The sequence below is a fragment of the Acomys minous genome, assembly GCF_964271855.1.
Source record: "Acomys minous genome assembly, chromosome: 7".
Classification (NCBI taxonomy): Eukaryota; Metazoa; Chordata; class Mammalia; order Rodentia; family Muridae; genus Acomys; species Acomys minous.
The window spans coordinates 101761628-101781629 of NC_140488.1; the positions used below are offsets into that span (position 1 = coordinate 101761628).

At 37.8% G+C, this 20002-nt stretch overlaps 1 protein-coding gene across 2 annotated transcripts in view; it reads left to right on the forward strand.

The window, feature by feature from the left end:
* Window positions 1-516: 516 nt before the first annotated feature.
* Window positions 517-20002, forward strand: part of LOC311602469 (uncharacterized protein) — a 50074-nt gene continuing 30588 nt past the window's right edge. The window contains exon 1 of one of the 2 annotated variants that reach the window (XM_084790596.1): window positions 517-586. In XM_084790596.1, the coding sequence (XP_084646722.1) occupies window positions 537-586 (50 nt within the window). In that variant the 5' untranslated portion in view covers window positions 517-536. Of the gene's footprint in view, window positions 587-17521; window positions 17618-20002 lie in introns of those variants that run through there. The other variant, XM_084790599.1, reaches the window with a different exon arrangement.

Sequence of the window (20002 nt, forward strand, 5' to 3'; positions counted from 1 at the left end):
CCTGGTGTCCAGGGATGCCATAAGAAGGTGTTATGTTCCCTGGAACTGGAATTACTAGTGGTTGTGAGTCACCATACAGATGCTAAGAACTGAACCTAGGCTGTGCCTTTTTATTGGGTGGGAAGGGTAACAGAAGTGGGGCATGATCAGAGTGGGGGAGGACTGGGAAAGAGAACAGAAATTGGTGGGGGGTATCTCTGGAGACCCTAGCTGAGATTCCTAGCAGCAGGGTGGAAAATGGGATTAAAGAGCCTAAAATTACTGTGTCCTATAGCCAGGTGAAGCTTCCAGTGGAGGGAGGGAGACACCAACCCACTCATGAAAGCTTTGACCCATATTCTGTCTTGTCTACAAGAAGTGTGTGGATAAAGATGGAGCAGAGATCGAGCGAAGGACATATCAATGACTGGCCCGACTTGACTTGACACCTATCCCACAGAAGAGAGCTAAATCCTAACACTATTAACGTTATTCTGCAATGCTTGCAGATAGGACTCTAGCATAACTGTCTTCTGAGAGGCTTCATCCAGAAGCTGATGGAAACAGATGCAGAGACCCACAGCCAAACAATAAGTGGAGCTTATTGGTAAGTGGATCGGAAGGACTGAGGGATCTGGAGGAGTCAAGTACACCACAAGAAGACCTACAGAGTCAAGTAACCTGGGCCACCAATCAAAGAGGATGTGGCCTGGGCCTAGACCACCTACATATATGTGGCAGATGTGCAGCCTGGTCAACATGTTGGTCCCCTAACAATGGGAGTAGGAGCCATCCCTGACTCTGTTGTCTGCCTTTGGATACCTTTCCCCTAGGTGGGCTGCCTTGTCAAGCCACAGTGGGGAAAGATATTTAGTCTTGCTGTGATATGAGATGTGAGGGTGGGTTGGTACCTTTTAGGGGACTACTCTTCTCTGAGAAAAAGGAGAGAGAGGGAATGGGGGAAAGGGGCATGAGGGTGGAACTAGGAGGGGAGGAAAGAGGGGGCAGGGATCAGGTTGTAAAGTGATTAAGTAAATAAATGGAAAAAAACTTTCAAAAAACTGAACCTAGGTCCTTGGAAGAGCAACCAGTACGTGCTTTTAATAGATTAGCCACCTCTCCAGGCCCTAAAATGCATCCTTTACATAGGGAGTTTGAGGACAGGAGTCCCTCTGTCAGCATTTGTATGTGTTAGAAGTGAAGAAAGCAAAATTCACTATGCATCATGTTTGCATATTGATTAATTTAGTTACAGTACTGTTTTCTCACATAGTTTGTACATGGAAAATCTTCTATAATTTAAAGTCAGTTAAAAAACTTAAATTACTATTGTAAATCAATTGAGTACATTATGGTAAATCCACAGGTTGAAGAAACACCTGGTGCCTTTTAAAAATGATTATAACAAATAATTGAGAGGAAAACCCCAAGATATATTACTTTTTGTTTGTTTTCTTTGGTTTGTTGAGACAGGGTTTTTCTGTGTAGACCTGTCTGTCCTGGATTCCCTTTGTAGACCAGAATGGCCTGCCTCTACCTCTGGAGTGCTGCGATTAAAGGTGAATGCCATCATGCCTAGATTTTTTTATTTTTATTTTTTTTAAATTTTGGTTACAAGGTACATGTGACATGAAAAGAATATTTTTAAAAATATATTTTATTAATTTATTCATATTACATCTAAATTGTTATCCCATCCCTTGTATCCTCCCATTCCTCCCTCCCTCCCGCTTTCCCCCTACTCCCCTCTCCTATGACTGTAACTGAGGGGGACCTCCTCTCCCTATATATGCTCATAGGGTATTAAGTGTTCTTCTTGGTAGCCTGCTATCCTTCCTCTGAGTTGAAAAGAATATTAACAGCATGGGGATACACTTTTTATAGAAAGGTGTACCCTTCAAATTTTTTGGTGCATCACACACATGAAGATAACTTAGTTGGGTTATTAAGCTTGGCTAGAGCTTAGTTATGCAAAATATATGTTTAATTCTGTATACAAAGTTTACCATGAGCATTTATAGTCATCTCCCTAGAAAATAAAACAATCTAATGAGCAATTTATATAAAAATAAATTTATCATTTAATAGCCATGCTCGATTTTACTCCAAGTGGCTATATGTACACTGTATGTAATATTGTCCTGCCACCTCATGGCCAAATGGAAGAATGCTTTATAAATGCAGAATAACTGAAATTTTTTTTTTTTTTTTTTTTTTGGTCAATACTATCATTGAGTGTAGTTGTGCTGCCATCTAGTGGACATCTGGAAAAATATTTTGGTTTTGGTGGCACAGTTTTTTTCTTTTTAAAAATTTAATTTATTCACTTTACATCCTGATTGTACTTCCCTTTTCTCCTGGCCCTATCCTTCCTTCCTCCCTCTTCTCCTTATCCCTGTCTCCCAGTCTTCAGAAAGGGGAAGCCCTCCTCCCTTACCAACTGATCCCAGTCTATCAAATCTCTTCAGGAGTACCTGATTCCTCTTCCTTGTGGTCTGGCAAGGGCTCCTCACTCTGAGGATGTGATCGAAGTACAGGCAACAGAGTTCATATTGGAGATAACCTCTGGTCCCCTTACTAGGTGATGTACATGAAGACTGAGTTTCCTGTTGGCTACCTCTGAGCACGGGGTCTGGGTCCTCATCATGACTGGTCCTTGGTTGGTGCATCAGTTCTGCAGGGACCCCTGGGCCCAGATTTGTTGGCCCTGTTGGTATTCCTGTGGAGCTTGTCCCCTCTGGGTTCTTTTAGCCTTCCACTCTTCCAAAAGACTCTTTGCACTCTGCTCAAACTTTGGCTGTGAGTCTCAGCATCTGCTTGGATCTCCTGCGGGGTGGAGCTTTTCAGAGGACATCCATGGAAGGCTCCCATCTTGTTCTCTTTCTTCTACTGCTTCTGTTTTCTATTCTATTTGCCCTTATGAATTAGAATTAAATATCTTATCTTCCCTAGGGTACTCATTGTTATTTAATTTCTTTAGGTCTGCGGATTGTAGTGTGATTATCCTGTACTGGATGGCTAATATCTACTTATAAGTGAGTATATACCATGCATGTTTTTCTGGGTCTGGATTACCTCACTCAGAATGATCTTTTCCAGATCCATCTATTTGCCTGAAAATTTCATGATGTCCTTGTTTTTAAAAGCTTAATAGTATTCCATTGTGTAGATGTACCAGAGTTTATTTATTCATTCGGTTGAGGGACTTCTCTCAATAGAACAAAATAACAGCCTACAGACTGGGAAAAGATCTTCACCAACCTTACATCTAACAAGGTGGCTAATATCCAGAATATATAAATAACTCAAAAAATTAAACACCACCAAGCCAAATAATCCAATTAAAAAAGGGGTATAGAGCTAAACAGAATTCTCAAGAAAGGAATATCGAACAGCAGAGAAACGTTTAAAGAAATGCTCGATGTCCTTTGTCATCAGGGAAATGTAAAACAAAACGACACCGAGATTCCATCTTACACCTATCAGAATGGCTAAGATGAAAAACTCAAGTGGCAGCACATGCTGGCAATGATGTGGAGAAAGGGGAAAACTCCTCCATTGCTGGCGTGAGTGCAAACTTATACAATCACTCTGGAAATCAGTCTGGCGCTTTCTCAGAAAAATTGGAAAAATAAGTTCCAGAAATACACACTTGGTATGTTGTTAATGTAATTTTTATAAAATTGTGTTTGTTCATATTAGTTTTTCTTGTAACTCAGCTATCACATAAATTCTTTTATATTTGTTTATATGGCTTTAAACACAACCTTGAGCAGTTTAAGCCTGTTCTTAACCCTCTATGTTCCTGACTCCATCTTTGGTAAAACACCCAAGTTACTTGACTTTTAGTTCTTTGTTTGCTTCACCTAAATCATCTTCATCTCTTCTTCACCTCTGCCTGTGGCTGAATCCTCTCCTTCCTCTAATAAGACTTTCTCACCTGTCTGGCAGGATGTCCAGCCATATTCCCTCCACTGCTCAGTGATTAGCTTTAAGCTGCTTTATTGGCATACAAGGGGACAATTGGGGAGAGAAATTTATATAATATCCAGACAGGAGATTCTCAAAATAAGGCTTACATCCAGATATGCAGGGTACAGAAATCAGGGCTTGAATTACACAATAATACACCTTATTATTTTTTTAATTTTTAATTTTAATTTTATTAATTTATTCAGATTACAACTCAATGGTTATCCCATCACTTGTATCCTCCCATTCCTCCCTCCCTCCTGCTTTCACCCTATCCCCCTGTCCAGGTCTATGACCGAGGGGGACCTCCTCCCCTACTATGTGGTCATAGGCTATCAAGTCTCATCTTGGTAGCCTGCTTGTCCTTTCTTTGAGTGCCACCAGGCCTCCCCACCAAGGGGAGTGGTCAAATATGGAGCATCAGACCTCATGGCAAAGTCAGTCCCCACTCTCCACATTACTGTGGAGAATGTCCTGTCCATTGGGTAGATCAGAGTAGGAGTTCGATGCTTACTGCTTGTATTGTCCTTGGTTAGTGCAATAGTTTGAGCAGAACCCCCTGGGCCCCGATCCATGCATCATGATGTTCTTCTAATAGGTTTCTAGGACCCTCTGGGTCTTTCTATTTCCCCATCTCCTATATTTCTTTTACCTAGAGTCTCAGTAGGATGTCCTCACATCTATCCCAATCTCCTGGTAAGTGAAGACTTTTGTGGGATGTGCTTTTTGGGCAAGTGCCCAATTATAAGTGAGTATATACCATGTGAGCCTTTCTGCTTCTGGGTTAACTCACTCATTATGATCATTTCTAGTCCCATCAATTTGTCCACAAATTTCGGGATTTCCTTGTTTTTAATAGCTGTGTAGTACTCCATAGTGTAAATGTACCACAGTTTCTTTATCCATTCTTCTACTGAGGGACATTTAGGCTGTTTCTAGGTTCTGGCTATTATGAACAACGTTGCTATGAACATGGTTGAGCATATGTCCTTGTTGTGTGGTGGAGCGTTTTCTGGGTATATTCCAAGGAGTGGAATAGCTGGGTCTTGAGGAAGCCCTATTCCTAGTTTTCTGAGATAGTGCCAGATAGATTTCCAAAGTGGTTTTACAAGTTTGCATTTCCACCAGCAACGAAGGAGTGTTTCTCTTTCTCCACATCCTCGCCAGCATGTGGTGTCACTTGAATTTTTGATCTTAGCCATTCTGATGAGCATAAGATGGAATCTCACTTGTTTTGATGTGCATTTCCCTGATGACTAAGAACGTTGAGCATTTTTTAAGTGTTTCTCAGCCATTTGATATTCCTCTGTTGAGAATTCTCTGTTTAGTTCTGAACCCCATTTCTCAATTGGGTTAATTAATTTGGTGGTGTTTAATTTCTTGATTTCTTCATATATTTTGGGTATTAGACCTTTGTCAGATGTAGGGTTGGTGAAGATCTTATCCCAGTCTGTAGGCTGTCACTTTGTTCTGTTGATAGTGTCCCCTGTGTTACAGAAGCTTGTCAGCCTCATGAGGTCCCATTTACTAATTGTTGACCTTAAGGCCTGGGCTGTTGGTATTCTGTTCAAGAAGTTGTTTCCTGTGGTAACGTGTTCCAGGCTCTTCCTCATTTTTTTCTTCTAACTGATTTAGTGTCTCTGATTTTATGTTGAGGTCTTTAATCCACTTGGACTTGAGTTTTGTGCATGGTGACAAATATGGGTCCAATTGCATTTTTCTACGTGTAGACATCCAGTTAGACCAGCACCATTTGTTGAATATGCTATCCTATTTCCATTGGATAGATTTAGATTCTTTGTCAAAAATCAAGTGACCATATGTGTGTGGATTCATTTCTGGATTTTTGATTCGACTCCATTGATAAACCAGCCTATTGCTGTGCCAGTACTATGCTATTTTAATTACTTTTGATGTATAGTACAGCTTGAGATTGGGTATGGAAATTCTTCCAGAGGATATTTTTTGCATAGGATTGTTTTTCCTATTCTGGGTTTTTTGTTTTTCCATATGAAGTTGAGAATTGATCTTTCAATGTCTTTAAAATATTGTATAGGTATTGCGATAGGGATTGCATTGAATCTGTAAATTGCTTTTGGTAAGACAGCCGTTTTTACTATGTTAATTCTCTTGATCCACGAGCAAGGGAGATCCCTTCATCTTCTGATGTCATGTTCAATCTCTTTCTTCAGAGGTTTAAAGTTTTCTTCAAACAAGTCCTTCACTTGCTTGGTTAGAGTTACTCCTAGATATTTTATATTGTTTGTGGCTATCATGAAGAGTGTAGTTTTCCTAATTTCTTCCTCTGCATGTTTGTTATTTGTATGTAAGAAGGCTCCTGACTTTTTTGAGTTAATTTTTTATCCAGCCAATATGCTGAAGGTGATTATCAGCTTTAGGAGTTCTCTGGTGGAATTTTGGGGGACATTTATGTACACTATCATATCATCTGCAAATAGGGATAATTTTACTTCCTCTTTTCCCATTTGGTTCCCCTTGATCTCCTTTTGGATGTCTTATTGCTCTGCCTAGAACTTCAAGAACTATATTGAAGAGATATGGAGAAAATGGGCAGCCTTGTCTGGTCACCGGTTTTAGAGGAATTTCCTTGAGTATCTCTCCATTTAATTTGATGTTGGTTATTGGTTTGCTCTATATAGCCTTTATTATGTTTAGGTGTGTGCCTTGTATTCCTGATCTCTCCAAAACTTCAAACATGAATGGGTGTTGGATTTTGCCAAATGCTTTTTCTGCATCTAAGGAGATGATCATATGGATTTTTTCTTTCAGTTTGTTTATATGGTAGATTACATTGATGGATTTCCCTATATTAAGCCATCCCTGCATGCCTGGAATGAAGCCTACCTGGTCATGTTGAATGATATTTTTGATATGTTCTTGTATTCCTTTTACAAGTATTTTATTGAGTATTTTTGTGTCAATGTTCATAAGATAAATTGGTCTGAAATTCTCTCTTTTTTTGGTTGGGTCTTTGTGGAGTTTATGTATCAACATGACTGTGGCTTCATAAAATGAATTTGGTAATGTTTCATCTGTTTCTATCTTGTGGAGTAGCTTGAAGAGTATTGGTATTAGCTCTTCTTTGAAGGTCTAGTAGAATTAAGTGCTGAAACAATCTGGCCTTGGGCTTTTTTTTTGATTGGGAGACTATCAATGATTGCTTCTATTTCTGTAAGAGAAATAGGGCTATTTAATTTGTTTATCTGATCTTGATTCAATTTTGGCAAGTGGAATCTATCTAGAAAATTGTCCATTTCCCTTAGATTTTCAAATTTTGTGGCATATATGCCTTTAAAGTAGGATCATAACACAATTTTTTACAGACCTGGATATAGCAATTATCTATTTCATATGGAAAAACGAAAACCCCAAGATGGTTGTAACAATCCTCTACAATAAAAGAACTTCTGGAGATATCATCATCCCTGATTTCAAGCTGCATTACAGAGAAATAGTAATAAAACGGCATGGTATTTGCATAGAAACCTACAAGTTGATTAATGGAAAAGAATGGAAGACCCAGAAATGAAACCACACACCTACATACAGACACTTGATTTTTAACAAAGCAGCCAAAACAATATAATGGATAAAGAAATCATCTTCAACTAATGGAGCAAGTCCAATTGGATTCAGGCATGTACAAGAATGCAAATAGGACCATATCTATCATCCTGCACAAAACTTAAGTTCAAGTGGCTCAAAGACCTAAACATAAAACCAGATGCACTACACCTAAAAGAAGAGAAAATAGGAAGTCACCTTGAATGTACTGATACAGAAGATAACTTCCTGCACAGAACACCAATGGCTCAGGCAAGATCAACAATTAATAAATGTTACCTCTTGAAACTGAAAAGCTTTTGTAAGGCAAAGGCACCTTCAATAGGACTAAATGACAGCCTACAGAGTGGGAAAAGCTCTTCACCAACCTTACATCTGACAGAGGGTTAAATATCCAAAGTAAATAAAGATCTCAAGAAATTAAACACCAACAAACTAAGTAACCTCATTAAAAAGGGAGTACAGAGCTAAGCAGAGAATTCTCTATAGATAAATATCTAGTGGCCAATAATCACTTAAAGAAATGTTCAATGTTCTTAGTCATCAGGGCAATTCAAGTAAAATGGAATCTAATATTTCATTTTACCCCCTTAAAAATCTCAGGTCAAAAACTTAAGTGACAGAATACGTTGTCAAAAGTGTCAAGCAAGGGAAACATTCCTACATTGCTGGTAGGAGTGCAAAATGTACTATTACTTGGAAAGCAGTATGGTAGTTTCTCAGAAAATTGAGAATCTTTCTATCTCAAGACTCAGCTATATTACTCCTGGGTATATATACCTGAAAGATGCTCTACCATACCACAAGGAATCTAGCTCAACTATGTTGATAGCAGCTGTATTCATAATAGTCAGACACTGGAAATAAGCTAGGTGTCCCTAAACCAGAGAATAAAAAGAGAAAATGAGATACATTTACACAAATGAATAATAATCAGCTAATACAAAGAAGGACATCATGAAATTAGCAAGAAATGAATGGAACTAGAAAAGATCTTCTTGAGTGAGGTAACCCAGACCAAGCAAGACAGGCATGGTATATAATCACTTAGAAGTGGATATTCTGGTGCTCCATATTTGACCACCTCCCCTTGGTGGGGAGGCCTGGTGGCACTCAAAGAAAGAATAAACAGGCTACCAAGATGAGACTTGATAGCCTATGACCATATAGTGAGGGAGGAGGTCCCCTTCAGTCATAGACCTAGGGGAGGGGAATAGGATGAAAGCAGGAGGGAGGGAGGAATGGGAGGATACAAGTGATGGGATAACCATTGAGTTGTAATCTGAATAAACTAATAAAAATTTAAAAAGTCATTTTAAAAAATGCAATCCACTCATCTTTAATAAAATTTAGCTCTGGAAAGTCTTTTTTAAAAAGTAGATATTGTGATGTTCTGTAAGATAGCCTAAATATCATTATATAGTTCAAGATGTCTTATAAGTCACTATAATTTACATATATCAGCCTCCTGAATAATATAATTACTGGTATGAAATACTATGTTTGGATAACATTATTGCTAAGTTTGGTTTAAACTTTATAGTCTCAAATATTCAAAGACTTGGTCTCTAGTTTGTGGAACTGCTTAAAGAACCTACAGAAGCCATGGAAGAATGGTGCTTACTGGCTTGCTCAGCCTTAAAAATTACCATGCAGAAGATTTGAATAAACGGTTTTATCCCTTAAAAAAAGAATTGTGTTAGAGTGTTGATGGGAATTGCACTGAATTTGTATATTGTTTTTGCTAAGATGGCATTTTCACCTTGTTAATCCTACTGTTCCATGAGAATGGGAGATCTTTCTATCTTATGATATCTTATAAATCCTCTCCATAATTAATATAATATCCAAGAAAGACTACAATCAACAAAATCAGGTACAATCAAGAACCTGTGACAAAACACATTACAAAATTGAAATATTTATCAAGGAATACTTTAAAAGTCTATACTCCAAGATCTTCCAAGATGGCAGCAGAGAGGACATACTGTCTCTGAGTGGCAGAAGATCAGAGACTGCAGATCCACTGAGTAACTTGGTGGTTGCCTCCAAAAAACCAACTTCAGTGTTTCCAGGGGAAGCACAGTGCCACCTATCCTATGGTTGTCTTCATGGTCCTGGACTTGTGTTAGGTTCTTGGCTCAATGTGCCCTGTGTTTTCTGCCTACCGGAATGTGGATCTCTAGTTCCATGGGTATTCCATTCCACCAACCAGACATGAATCAAATAGATATAATAATTGTCTATAGAACATACAAGAATATGCCTTCTCAACACTACAGGGAACCCTTTTCAAATTAACCATATAGTCTGTCATAAAGCAAACCACAACTGATATAATAAAATTGAATTAATCCAATTTTAAATCATATAACCCCTATTAAAGCTATACCCCAACCACAACAGAAATAACAAAAAAACCCTACACACTAATGGAAAATGAACAACTCCTTGATCATTTACCACCGGGTCTGGGAATAATTAAAGAAAAAAATTAATGACTTCCTCCAATCCAATAGAAATGAAGTCATAATATACCCAACCTTATGGGACACCAGGAAAGCAGTGCTAATAGCAATGTTCATAGCACAAAATGCCTTCATACAGAAATTGGAGATATCTCATGCTAGATCTTAATAGCTTACCTGAAAGTTTTAGGAAAAAAAACAAACAAACATAACCCAGAGTAGTTGACGTTAGGAAATAATCAACCTGGGGGTTCAAATCAATAAATTAGAAGCAAAGAGAACAATATAAAGAATCAATTAATCAGCATGACAGGCAAACTCCTATTCAAAAAGCTAAAAGGCAGAGAGATAGTGCCCAAATTAATAAATCAGACATGAAAATGGAGGCATATCCAAGATATTGAGGAAATTCCATCATTAAATCTGACTTCAAAAGCCTATATTCAACAAAATATGAAAATCTAAAGGGAATGGACATTATTCTTACTTACCAAAGTTAAATCAAGATCAGGTAAATAATTTAAATTGTCCTGTGATCTCTATGGAAATAGAAGCACTCATCAAAATTCTCCCAACCCCCCGTCCCCAGAAGTCACAGGGCCAGATGGTTTTAGCATATAATTATTTCAAATTTTCAAAGAAAAACTAATACCAATACTCCTCAAACTATTCCACAAAATATAAACAGAAGGAACTTTGCCAAACTCATTCCAAGAAGCCCCAGTCACCCTGAGATATAAACCACACAAAGATTCAACAAAGATTGAGAATTTCAGACCAATTTCACTCATGAATATCGATACAAAAATACTCAATACTTAAATAAAATACTTCAAAATGAATCCAAGAACACATAAAATACATCATCCATGATTAAGGAGGATTTAACTCAGGGATTCATGGATGGTATAGCATTAAAAAAATACATGAAAATAATCAACCATATAATAAAGTGAAAAAAATTACATGATCATCTCATTAGATACAGCAAAAGTCTGACAAAATCCAATACCTTTCAGGATAAATGTCTTAGAGAGATCAGGGATACAAGACCCATACACAATTATTTACAGACTTTAAAAGAACAATTCTAAACTTCATATGGAAAAAACATGAATAGCTAAAACAATACTATACAATAATAGAACTTCTGGAGTTATTTCCATCCCTGACTTCAAGACATACTACAGAGCAAGAATAATAGAACCTGCATGGTACTGGCATAGAAATAGATGGGATGATCAACGGAATCAAATAGAAGACCCAGAAATAATCACACACACATATGGACAATTTTTTTTTTACAAAGGTGCTAAAACCATAGAATGGAAAAGGAAAGCATATTCAACTAATTGTGTTGGTCTAACTGAATGTCTATATGTAGATCCATATTTCACCCTGCCAAAAACTCAAGGCCAAGTGTATCAAAGCCCTCCACATAAAACCAGATATACTACATCTATTAGAAGAGAAAAGGGAAAGAGACTTGAACTCTTTGGCACAGAAGACAACTTCCTGAACAAACCACCAACAATTTTGTTCCTAAGATCAATAACAAATGACATCTCTTGAAACTGAAAACTTTCTGCAAGGCAATAGAAAGAAATGGCAGTCTACAGATTTGGAAAATCTTCCCCAACAAAGGGCCAATATCCAGAATATATAAAGAAGTCAAAACATTAAACACAAACAAACAAAATGATGCAATTAAAAAGTGTGACACAAAGAACCATATCTTGGTTTCATTGATTCCTTGAGTTGCTATCTTTGTATGTATTTTGTTGGTTTCATCCCCTAGATCAATTATTTCTATTCTGCTACTCCTCTTGTGTGTGTCTGCTTCTTTTATTTTTAGGACCTTCAGGTGTGTCATGAAGTTGTTTGAATGAGATATCACTATTTCTTTATGAAGGCACTTAGTGTTATGAACTTTTCTCTTAGCACTGCTTTCATTGTGTCACATAAGTTTGGGTATGTTTTGCCTTCATTTTTACTACATTTTAGCAAGTCTTTAAATCTTTCTTTATTTCTTCCCTGAAACAGTTTTCATTTGGTAGAAAGTGGCCCAGTTTCTAGGCATGCTTAGACTTTTTGTTATGAGCTTTGAACTCATTGGCACAGGAGACAACTTCCTGAGCAGAACACTAACAGCTCAAGCTCTAAGATAAACAATTATTAAATGGGACCTCATGAAACTGAAAAGCTTCTATAAAGCAAAGGATACTGTCATTTAAAAATGATAGCCTATAGACTTGGAAAAGGTCTTCACCAACCCTACATGCAACAGAGGATTAATATTATATTAATTATATATATAAATATACATATAATATATATATTATATATAAAGAACTCTAGAAATTAAACACCAACAAACCAAATAATCCAATTTAAAAATGGAGTATAGAGCTAAACAGAGATTTCTCAACAGCAGAATATCAAATAACTGAGGAACACTTAAAGAAATGCTCAATGCCTTAGTCATAAGGGAAATGCAAATAAAACTGTCTCTGAGATTCCATCTTAAACCTATCAGAATGGCTAAGATCAGAAACTTAAATGACAGCTCATGCTGGCAAGGATTTGGAGAAACTCCTCCATTGCTGGTGGGAGCATACACTTTTGCAACCACTTTTGAAATCAATATAACACTTTCTCAGAAAGTTGGGAACAGCTCTACCTCAAGACCCTGCTATACCCAAAAGATGCTCCACCATACATCAAGGACATTTGCTCAATTATGTGAATACTGGTGTTATTTGTAATAGATAGAAACTGGAAACAACCTAGATGCCCCTCAACCAAAGAATGCATGAAAAAAAAATAAAATCTGTGGTACATGAAGACAATGGAATATTATTCAGCTATCAAAAACAAAGTCTTTTTCCTGAGTGATGTAATCCAGATCCAGAAGGGGACACATGGTGTATATTCTGTTATAAGTGGATATTAGCCACATAACATAGGATATTTATATTAGAGACAACAGACCAAAAGAAGCTAACTAACAAGCAGGACCCTTGTGAGGATGCTTAATTTTCATTCAGAAGGGCAAATAGAACAGAGCAGGATGGAAGCCTACTATATAAGCCAATTGAAAGACTCCATCCATCAGTGGAATAAAGCAGAAACCAAGTCTCACAGCCAAACTTTGAGCAGAGGGCAGGGAATCTTATGGCAGAGTGGGTGACTAGGAGGACATGGAGGGGACAGGAGCTCCACAAGATGACAAACAAAGCCAACAAATCTGGGCCCAAGGGGGCTGGAGGAGTATGGGGTACCGAACAAGGACTATGCATGGAGAGGACCTTGACTCCCTTACTCAGATGTAAGCAATAGGCAGCTCAGTCTCTATAGGAGTCCCCTAGTAAGTGGAACAGATCCTGCCCCCGCCATGGAATCTGTTGCCTGCTTTTTGATCACTTCTCCCTGACAGGATACCTTACTAGGTCACAGAGAAAGAAGATGCTTGTAGTCCTGCTAAGACTGGTTAGGCTAGGGTCAGTTGATAAGGGAGAAGTACTCCCCTTTTCTTAGAACAAGGGGGTGGGCATAGTAGGGAAGAGGGAAGGACGATGGAACCTGAAGGAGACGAGTGAGGGGGCTATGATTGTGGTGTAAAGTGAATAAAATTATTAAAAAATTTAAATTAAAAACATGGGGCACAGAGCTAAACAGAATTCTTGACAGAAAAAGCTGAATGGCTGAGAAGCAGTTAAAGAAATGCTCAACATCCTTATGCATCAGGTAAAAGCAAATAAAAAAGACTCTGAGATTCCATCTTATACCTGTCCGAACAGTGACAGCACATGGTTGCAAAGATGTGGAGAAAGAGGAATACTCCTCTATTTCAGGTGGGAGTGCAAACTAGCACAGCCATTTTAAAAATCAATTTGGCGCTCTCTCAGAAAACTAGGAATAGCTTTACCTCAAGACTGAGCTTGGGCATACACCCAAAGGATGCGCCACCATGCAAAAAGGACATTTGCTTGACGATGTTCAGAGTAGCTTTATTTGTAATAGCCAGAATCTGGAAACAACCTAGATGTTCCTCAACCCAAACACACACACACACACACACACACACACACACACACACACACACACACACACAAAGGATAAAGAAATTCTGGTACATTTACACAATGAGATACTACTCAGGTATTAAAAGAAGGGAATAATGAAATTTGCAGCTAAAAAATGAAACTAGAAAAGATCATCCAGAGCATTGTAACACAAATGCATAAAGATAGACATGATATATAATCAGTTATAAGCAGATTTTATCTGTAGATTACTTTTTGTTCCTGGCCATTTCCACTATACTAATCCTATCAATAATGAGCTTGGGAGATATTTCCATCCTCTGGTATCTTCTTCAATGTCCTACAGGTTTTATTATACAAGACTTTCACTTCCTTGATTAGAGTTCTCATAAGATATATATTTTTGGCTATTATGAATGGTGTTATGTTGCTGATCTCATTTTCTGTCCATTTGACATATATATGTATAGACTATTGATTTTTGTGTGTTAATTTTTACCCTGTTCCTATACAGAAAGTATGTATCATCTATAGAACTTTACAGTTGTGGATTTTAGGAACTTTTTGTATAAAGTTATATCATATGCAAATAAATATTCATTGACTATTTTACGATTTGTATCCCTTCATCTTTGTCAGTTGGCTCATTGCTCTAGCTAACACTTAAAGTACTGTATTGAATAGGCTTGGAGAGGTTAAACACTCTTTTACTCATCTTGATTTTAGTGAAAATTCTTTGATTTATTTTTTCATTTAGGCAGATGTTAGTTGTTGGCTTAACGTAATTGCCTGTATTATGCTGAGTTATGTCCTTTGCATATATAGTCTCTTCAAGGCTTTTATCATATGTGGAACCATCTCTACATCGATGTGATGAAGCCAACATGAGAAGGGTAGATAGTATTTTCCTGTCTTCATAGATTAATTTACAAAGTGTTTTATTTTTATTTTTTAAAAAATTTTATTAATTTATTCTTGTTACATCTCAATAGTTATCCCATCCCTTGTATCCTCCCATTCTTCCCTCCCTCCCATTTTCCCCTTATTCCTCTCCCCTATGACTGTTCCTGAGGGGGATTACCTCCCTCTATATATGCTCATAGGGTATCAAGTCTCTTCTTGGTAACCTGCTGTCCTTCCTCTGAGTGCCACCAGGTCTCCCTCTCCAGGGGACATGGTCAAAGGTGAGACACCAGAGTATGTGAGAAAGTCATATCCCACTCTCCACTCTACTGTGGAGAATGATCATAATGAGTGAGTTAACCCAGAAGCAGAAAGACTCAAATGGTATATACTCACTTATATCTGCATATTAGCCCAAGGGGCATGTCCCATGAAAACCTTCACTTACCAGGAAGCTGGGACAGAGGGGAGGACATCCTAATGGGACTCTAGATGAGAGAAGCATGGGAGAAAGGCAAAGTAGAAGGACCCAGAGGGTCCTAGAAACCTACAAGTAGAACATTATGATAGGCAGATTTGGGCCCAGGGGTCCCGCTCAAACTAAGGCACCAGCCAAGGACAATACAGGCTGTAAAACTTTAAACCCCTACCCAGATCTAGCCAATGGTTGTGGTTTTCTATGTAGGTCTCTGAAGCAGTGTAATTTTGACATTGACTCCTTTGCACCTCTACTTACCAGTGATCATGGTGCTTGAAGAGACTGGACTAGTTATGAGAGGAGAAACATAACCCACCAAAACCACATTGCCCTAAATCCTTATAACTATAGTGACCTTCATATAGGTTAACCAGGTATAGGTTATGGGAGTAACTAGCTACATTTTCATTGCATTCAGCGTGTACATCAAGAGATTGAACCCATATATGACACTGCTAAAGTGGACAGGCACCAAATATTAGATAGTTCACAGGCTAATGAGAAATGTACTACTAATAATTTGATACACAAGCATTGAAATAAAATGACTTTTAGAGAATATTATTACACTTATAGATTACTGCATCACTCAATCCACATCAAAAAATCTTTTTCTTGCAGTATATGAAAACTAACAAGAGACCCACAACTGGGAAGTGTGCAGAGTGTAAAAGACTTTGACGTATTCAGTCCTAAATATTATGTCTTCATCAAGCCCCTCTCCTTGACACAGATAGACTGTGACAACATGCACACAGGTCAAAAACAGACAATATGCTAGCACTGTGACAGAGGGTAGTGAAGACAGTGAGTCACTACTAGCCAAGAAACTTTTCGTGGTGTGACGGTCAGGAACATTGTACATGTAGTACAATAGTATGCAGCTTGGGAAGAGTTGGAATGATTATTTTCTTCACTACTTAAAGTTTATCCTTGTATTAGTTAAAAATGATTTCTGTACCTAGACTTCTGATTATAGGCCAGATTTTTGCATCATTATTATGAAGCATCTCCTGTCTTAGTACATAAGCATTGCTCTCCATCACATTCTGATTGGTTAAATAGATTTGGACATACAGTTGCTGGGCAGGAGGGAATAAGGCAGGGCCTCTGAGCCAAGGGAGAGGGTCTTAGATGGAGACCAGAGAGAAAGGTTGCCTTTAGAACCTGGATGAGGAAGGAACAGATGTGGCTGGTAAATAGTCCAGACCACTACTATCAGGTTAGAATAGCAGAACATATTCTCAGATATGGTGTCTTAAGCTTTTATTAAATATAAAGGTCTATGTGTTGTTATAAATAGCTAAGGCAAGCATAGAAAACACTTTTAGTTTACAGGGGAGTATCTCAAAAATGATAGTGAAGGGGGAAGCCATAATCAAATTATAATGTATGAGGAATCTTTTTAAATTAAAATATTAAATAAATTAGTTATTCCCTTAAACCTTCTCACATATTAGAAGGGCATAAGCCACTCTGGTCCTTTAAGACTATATTATGTCTTGGCTCTGGTTCATTGCTCATAATGTGTCATTCATGTTTGGTGGTCATGGAAACAGAATACTTTTAAAAGTTACTTTCTTACACTTGGCAGCCCGTAACATTTGGGCTTCATAGAAGAGTTAAAAAGGCAAGTATTTTATATTAACTATGTATTTTTATTAAGAACTTTTCTTTTTAAAAGACAAAGAAGGCCAAAGTAGGCATTGAAATTAATTCAGGTATATGTTGATATCATTTTCATGTGAGCAAACCCTGCTGAATATCTTAAGTGCTGGGAACTTTTCTTTGTCAATGAGGGCTGTGAAACCTGCACTGATGCTTATACCTGTGTAGTTTCTAGAAGTTGAATATGTGATTTAGACTTTATGTTATCCTATGCATAAGATGGGTACAATGAGTGTGGATCTTCTCATTGAAGGGTTGGATACATCAAGTGGAAAAATCCCCTTGAGGTGTATAAATGAGTCTCCACTTAAAGCATAGGAGGGGAATGAAAAGGTGCACATGAGACAAGGTTTGGTTGGGAAGACAATATTCTGAACTGAAATACCTGCCTAATAGCACTTCTTTTACTGAAGGTGATTCTCCCCTTGTGTGACTCCCTCTCCTCAACATTTCCTGTTACTTGGAAGATATTTATAATCTCATCATCTTTCAAATAGATCTCCCCCTGATACATGAAGGTAAAATCTTAAAATAAGTTACACAGAGGCTTTCAAATAGGTCTTTATGAAATACAGAGACTCAGACTAAAACCTGATCCTGTCAGGATGGTGTTCTAGATTAACAGAATTCTCCACTCCGTTTTCAGTTTTGCTTCAAAACCCAAAGGTACTGCAGTTTATGGCCTCAGATATGCCTTCGCAAGGAAGACAGTGTTAGCAGGGTGTTACTTATGCCACCATCAGCTGAAACCCCATCATACTGCCATAACATTTCAAGTAGTATAGCTAATATCTTCTCCAAATTAGGAAACACATTCCACATAGACTGTCAAGGAGTGGGTAGCTGGGAGGGAATTTTGCCTGGAATGGATATCCTTTTTTTAAATTCTCCTTGTCACTTGTGAATGGACAGTGGCCATGAAATTTTCCATGTGCCTGGTGTCTGAAAAAATGGTCCTTGCTTATTTGTCAAGTACCCTATGGCATGTATCTTTAATATTCCTTTCTTTGTGTGTGTGTGTGTGTGTGTGTATTGTGTGTCTGTTATTGACTATGCATATATATGCTTCATGCAGGGAACTTTAATATGAATGGTTATACGATGTGAACATTTTTCCATTTTTGTTATTTCAGAAGCAATCAGTTTGCAATAGTCATATATTTCCATAACAAAATTTAGAAATGATATTTAAATATACTTGTGCTTATTACTCTCATGCATGTTAATTGTGATAATATAATATTTATGCATTGCAAACACAGCTGAAATAAATATCACTTTACATCTGAAATTACAAATTCTTTTAAAAATATTAATTATAAGTACTAAAATTCTTAGTTAACAAATATGCATATTTTAATACTTGACAGATCCAGTGAACCTGCTAAATAAAACAACTTGTTGAAGGTAGTGCTGCCATTGTCATGGATTTCCAGGCCTCTTATACTCTTACATTTAGTACTTTTGACAGATCTTTTGAAATTACTAAATGAAACAACTTGTAGAGGATTTTGGTGACATAATTAGTTGTAGTATGCTAATCATTAATACACAGAATACTTAATAACAAGTCTATGACAACAGGATCAAAGTATGAGAACTTAGTGCTTTATAGACCATCACTTATTTTGTTTTCCATTCTTGTCTTGTGTCCTTGATCGACTGTATGATTGTTCTATCTCATCTTCAGATTTACAGATGTCAAGGATGGCATCTACAACCTGAGTGGACTCTTTAGCAGCCTATCATCTTTTGTGCTTGAAATAGTTTCTGCAAGCAGCTCATGCTGTTGGCTATAGGAATTCCACAACAAAGTAGTATAGTTTGTGTCCTTCGAACTATGGGAAGCCTATTACAACCAAGCGTTTAATGTCTCCAGGACCCTGGTCCAGATGCTGGTACACACTCATACCAATTCAACTTGGTCTCTTTTACCTTAATTCTGGTATGCCCAGAAACTGATAATTTGGACAATTTGACGAAGCCTGTAGTTCTTCTTTTCAGTGTAATGACCATTAAGATCAGCTGCATGAAAGACCCATTTTTTGAGATGCAGATATACTGCTACAAGATGGCTGCCTTAGTTTTGTGTGTAAGTAGCCTCTTTACATTTATTTCTGTGAGCTTGAATCACGTGGTAGATCTTTATGGCCAAACTAGTGTGGAATTTCCACCTGATTCTCCTGTTAGGAAAGAAGTCTTGATAATCAAACATTTTACAGCTGTTTTCCCAATAGGGCTCCTGATATCCACCAGAAGCCTTTGGTGTGACAAGTTTTCTGTCTGAGATTAGCTATTTGAAACTAGAAAGTTGGGCAAATGCCAAGTGTGCTTCCAAAGTGGCCCCTCAAAAGGCCTGAAGTGAGGGTTCCTGCATTTGCAACATCTGTCAGAGGGTTCCTTGAACAAAATTTCCTATTCACACACAAAAGTCATGTAGTCATCATCTCATTATAATTAAAATTTTTGGAAATAAAGCAGCAGCTTGGTTCTCTGGGTACAGGAAAGCTTACTTTCTCCTCTGTCCAACATGGTCTTTTATTCATTTAATTTTTAAAAAATTCACTTACTTTACATCCAGATTGTAGCCCCCTCCCTTGTCTCCTCAAGGTCCTACACTTCCTCCATGTTTCCCTTTTCCCCAACCCCCAGTCCTCAGAAAGGGGAAGCCTTCCTCTCCTACCATCTAACCCCAGCCTATCAAGTCTCATCAGGACTGCTGACATCTTCCTATCCTGCAATTCTTCCATAAGACTCTCTGTGCTCTGCCCCAAAGTTTAGCTGCAAGACTCAGCATCTGCATATATCCCATGCTGAGTGGAGTCTTTCAGAGGATCTGTATGGTAGGCTTCCATCCTCTACCCTCTCTTCAACTACTACCAATATATGTTTGATTTGCTCTT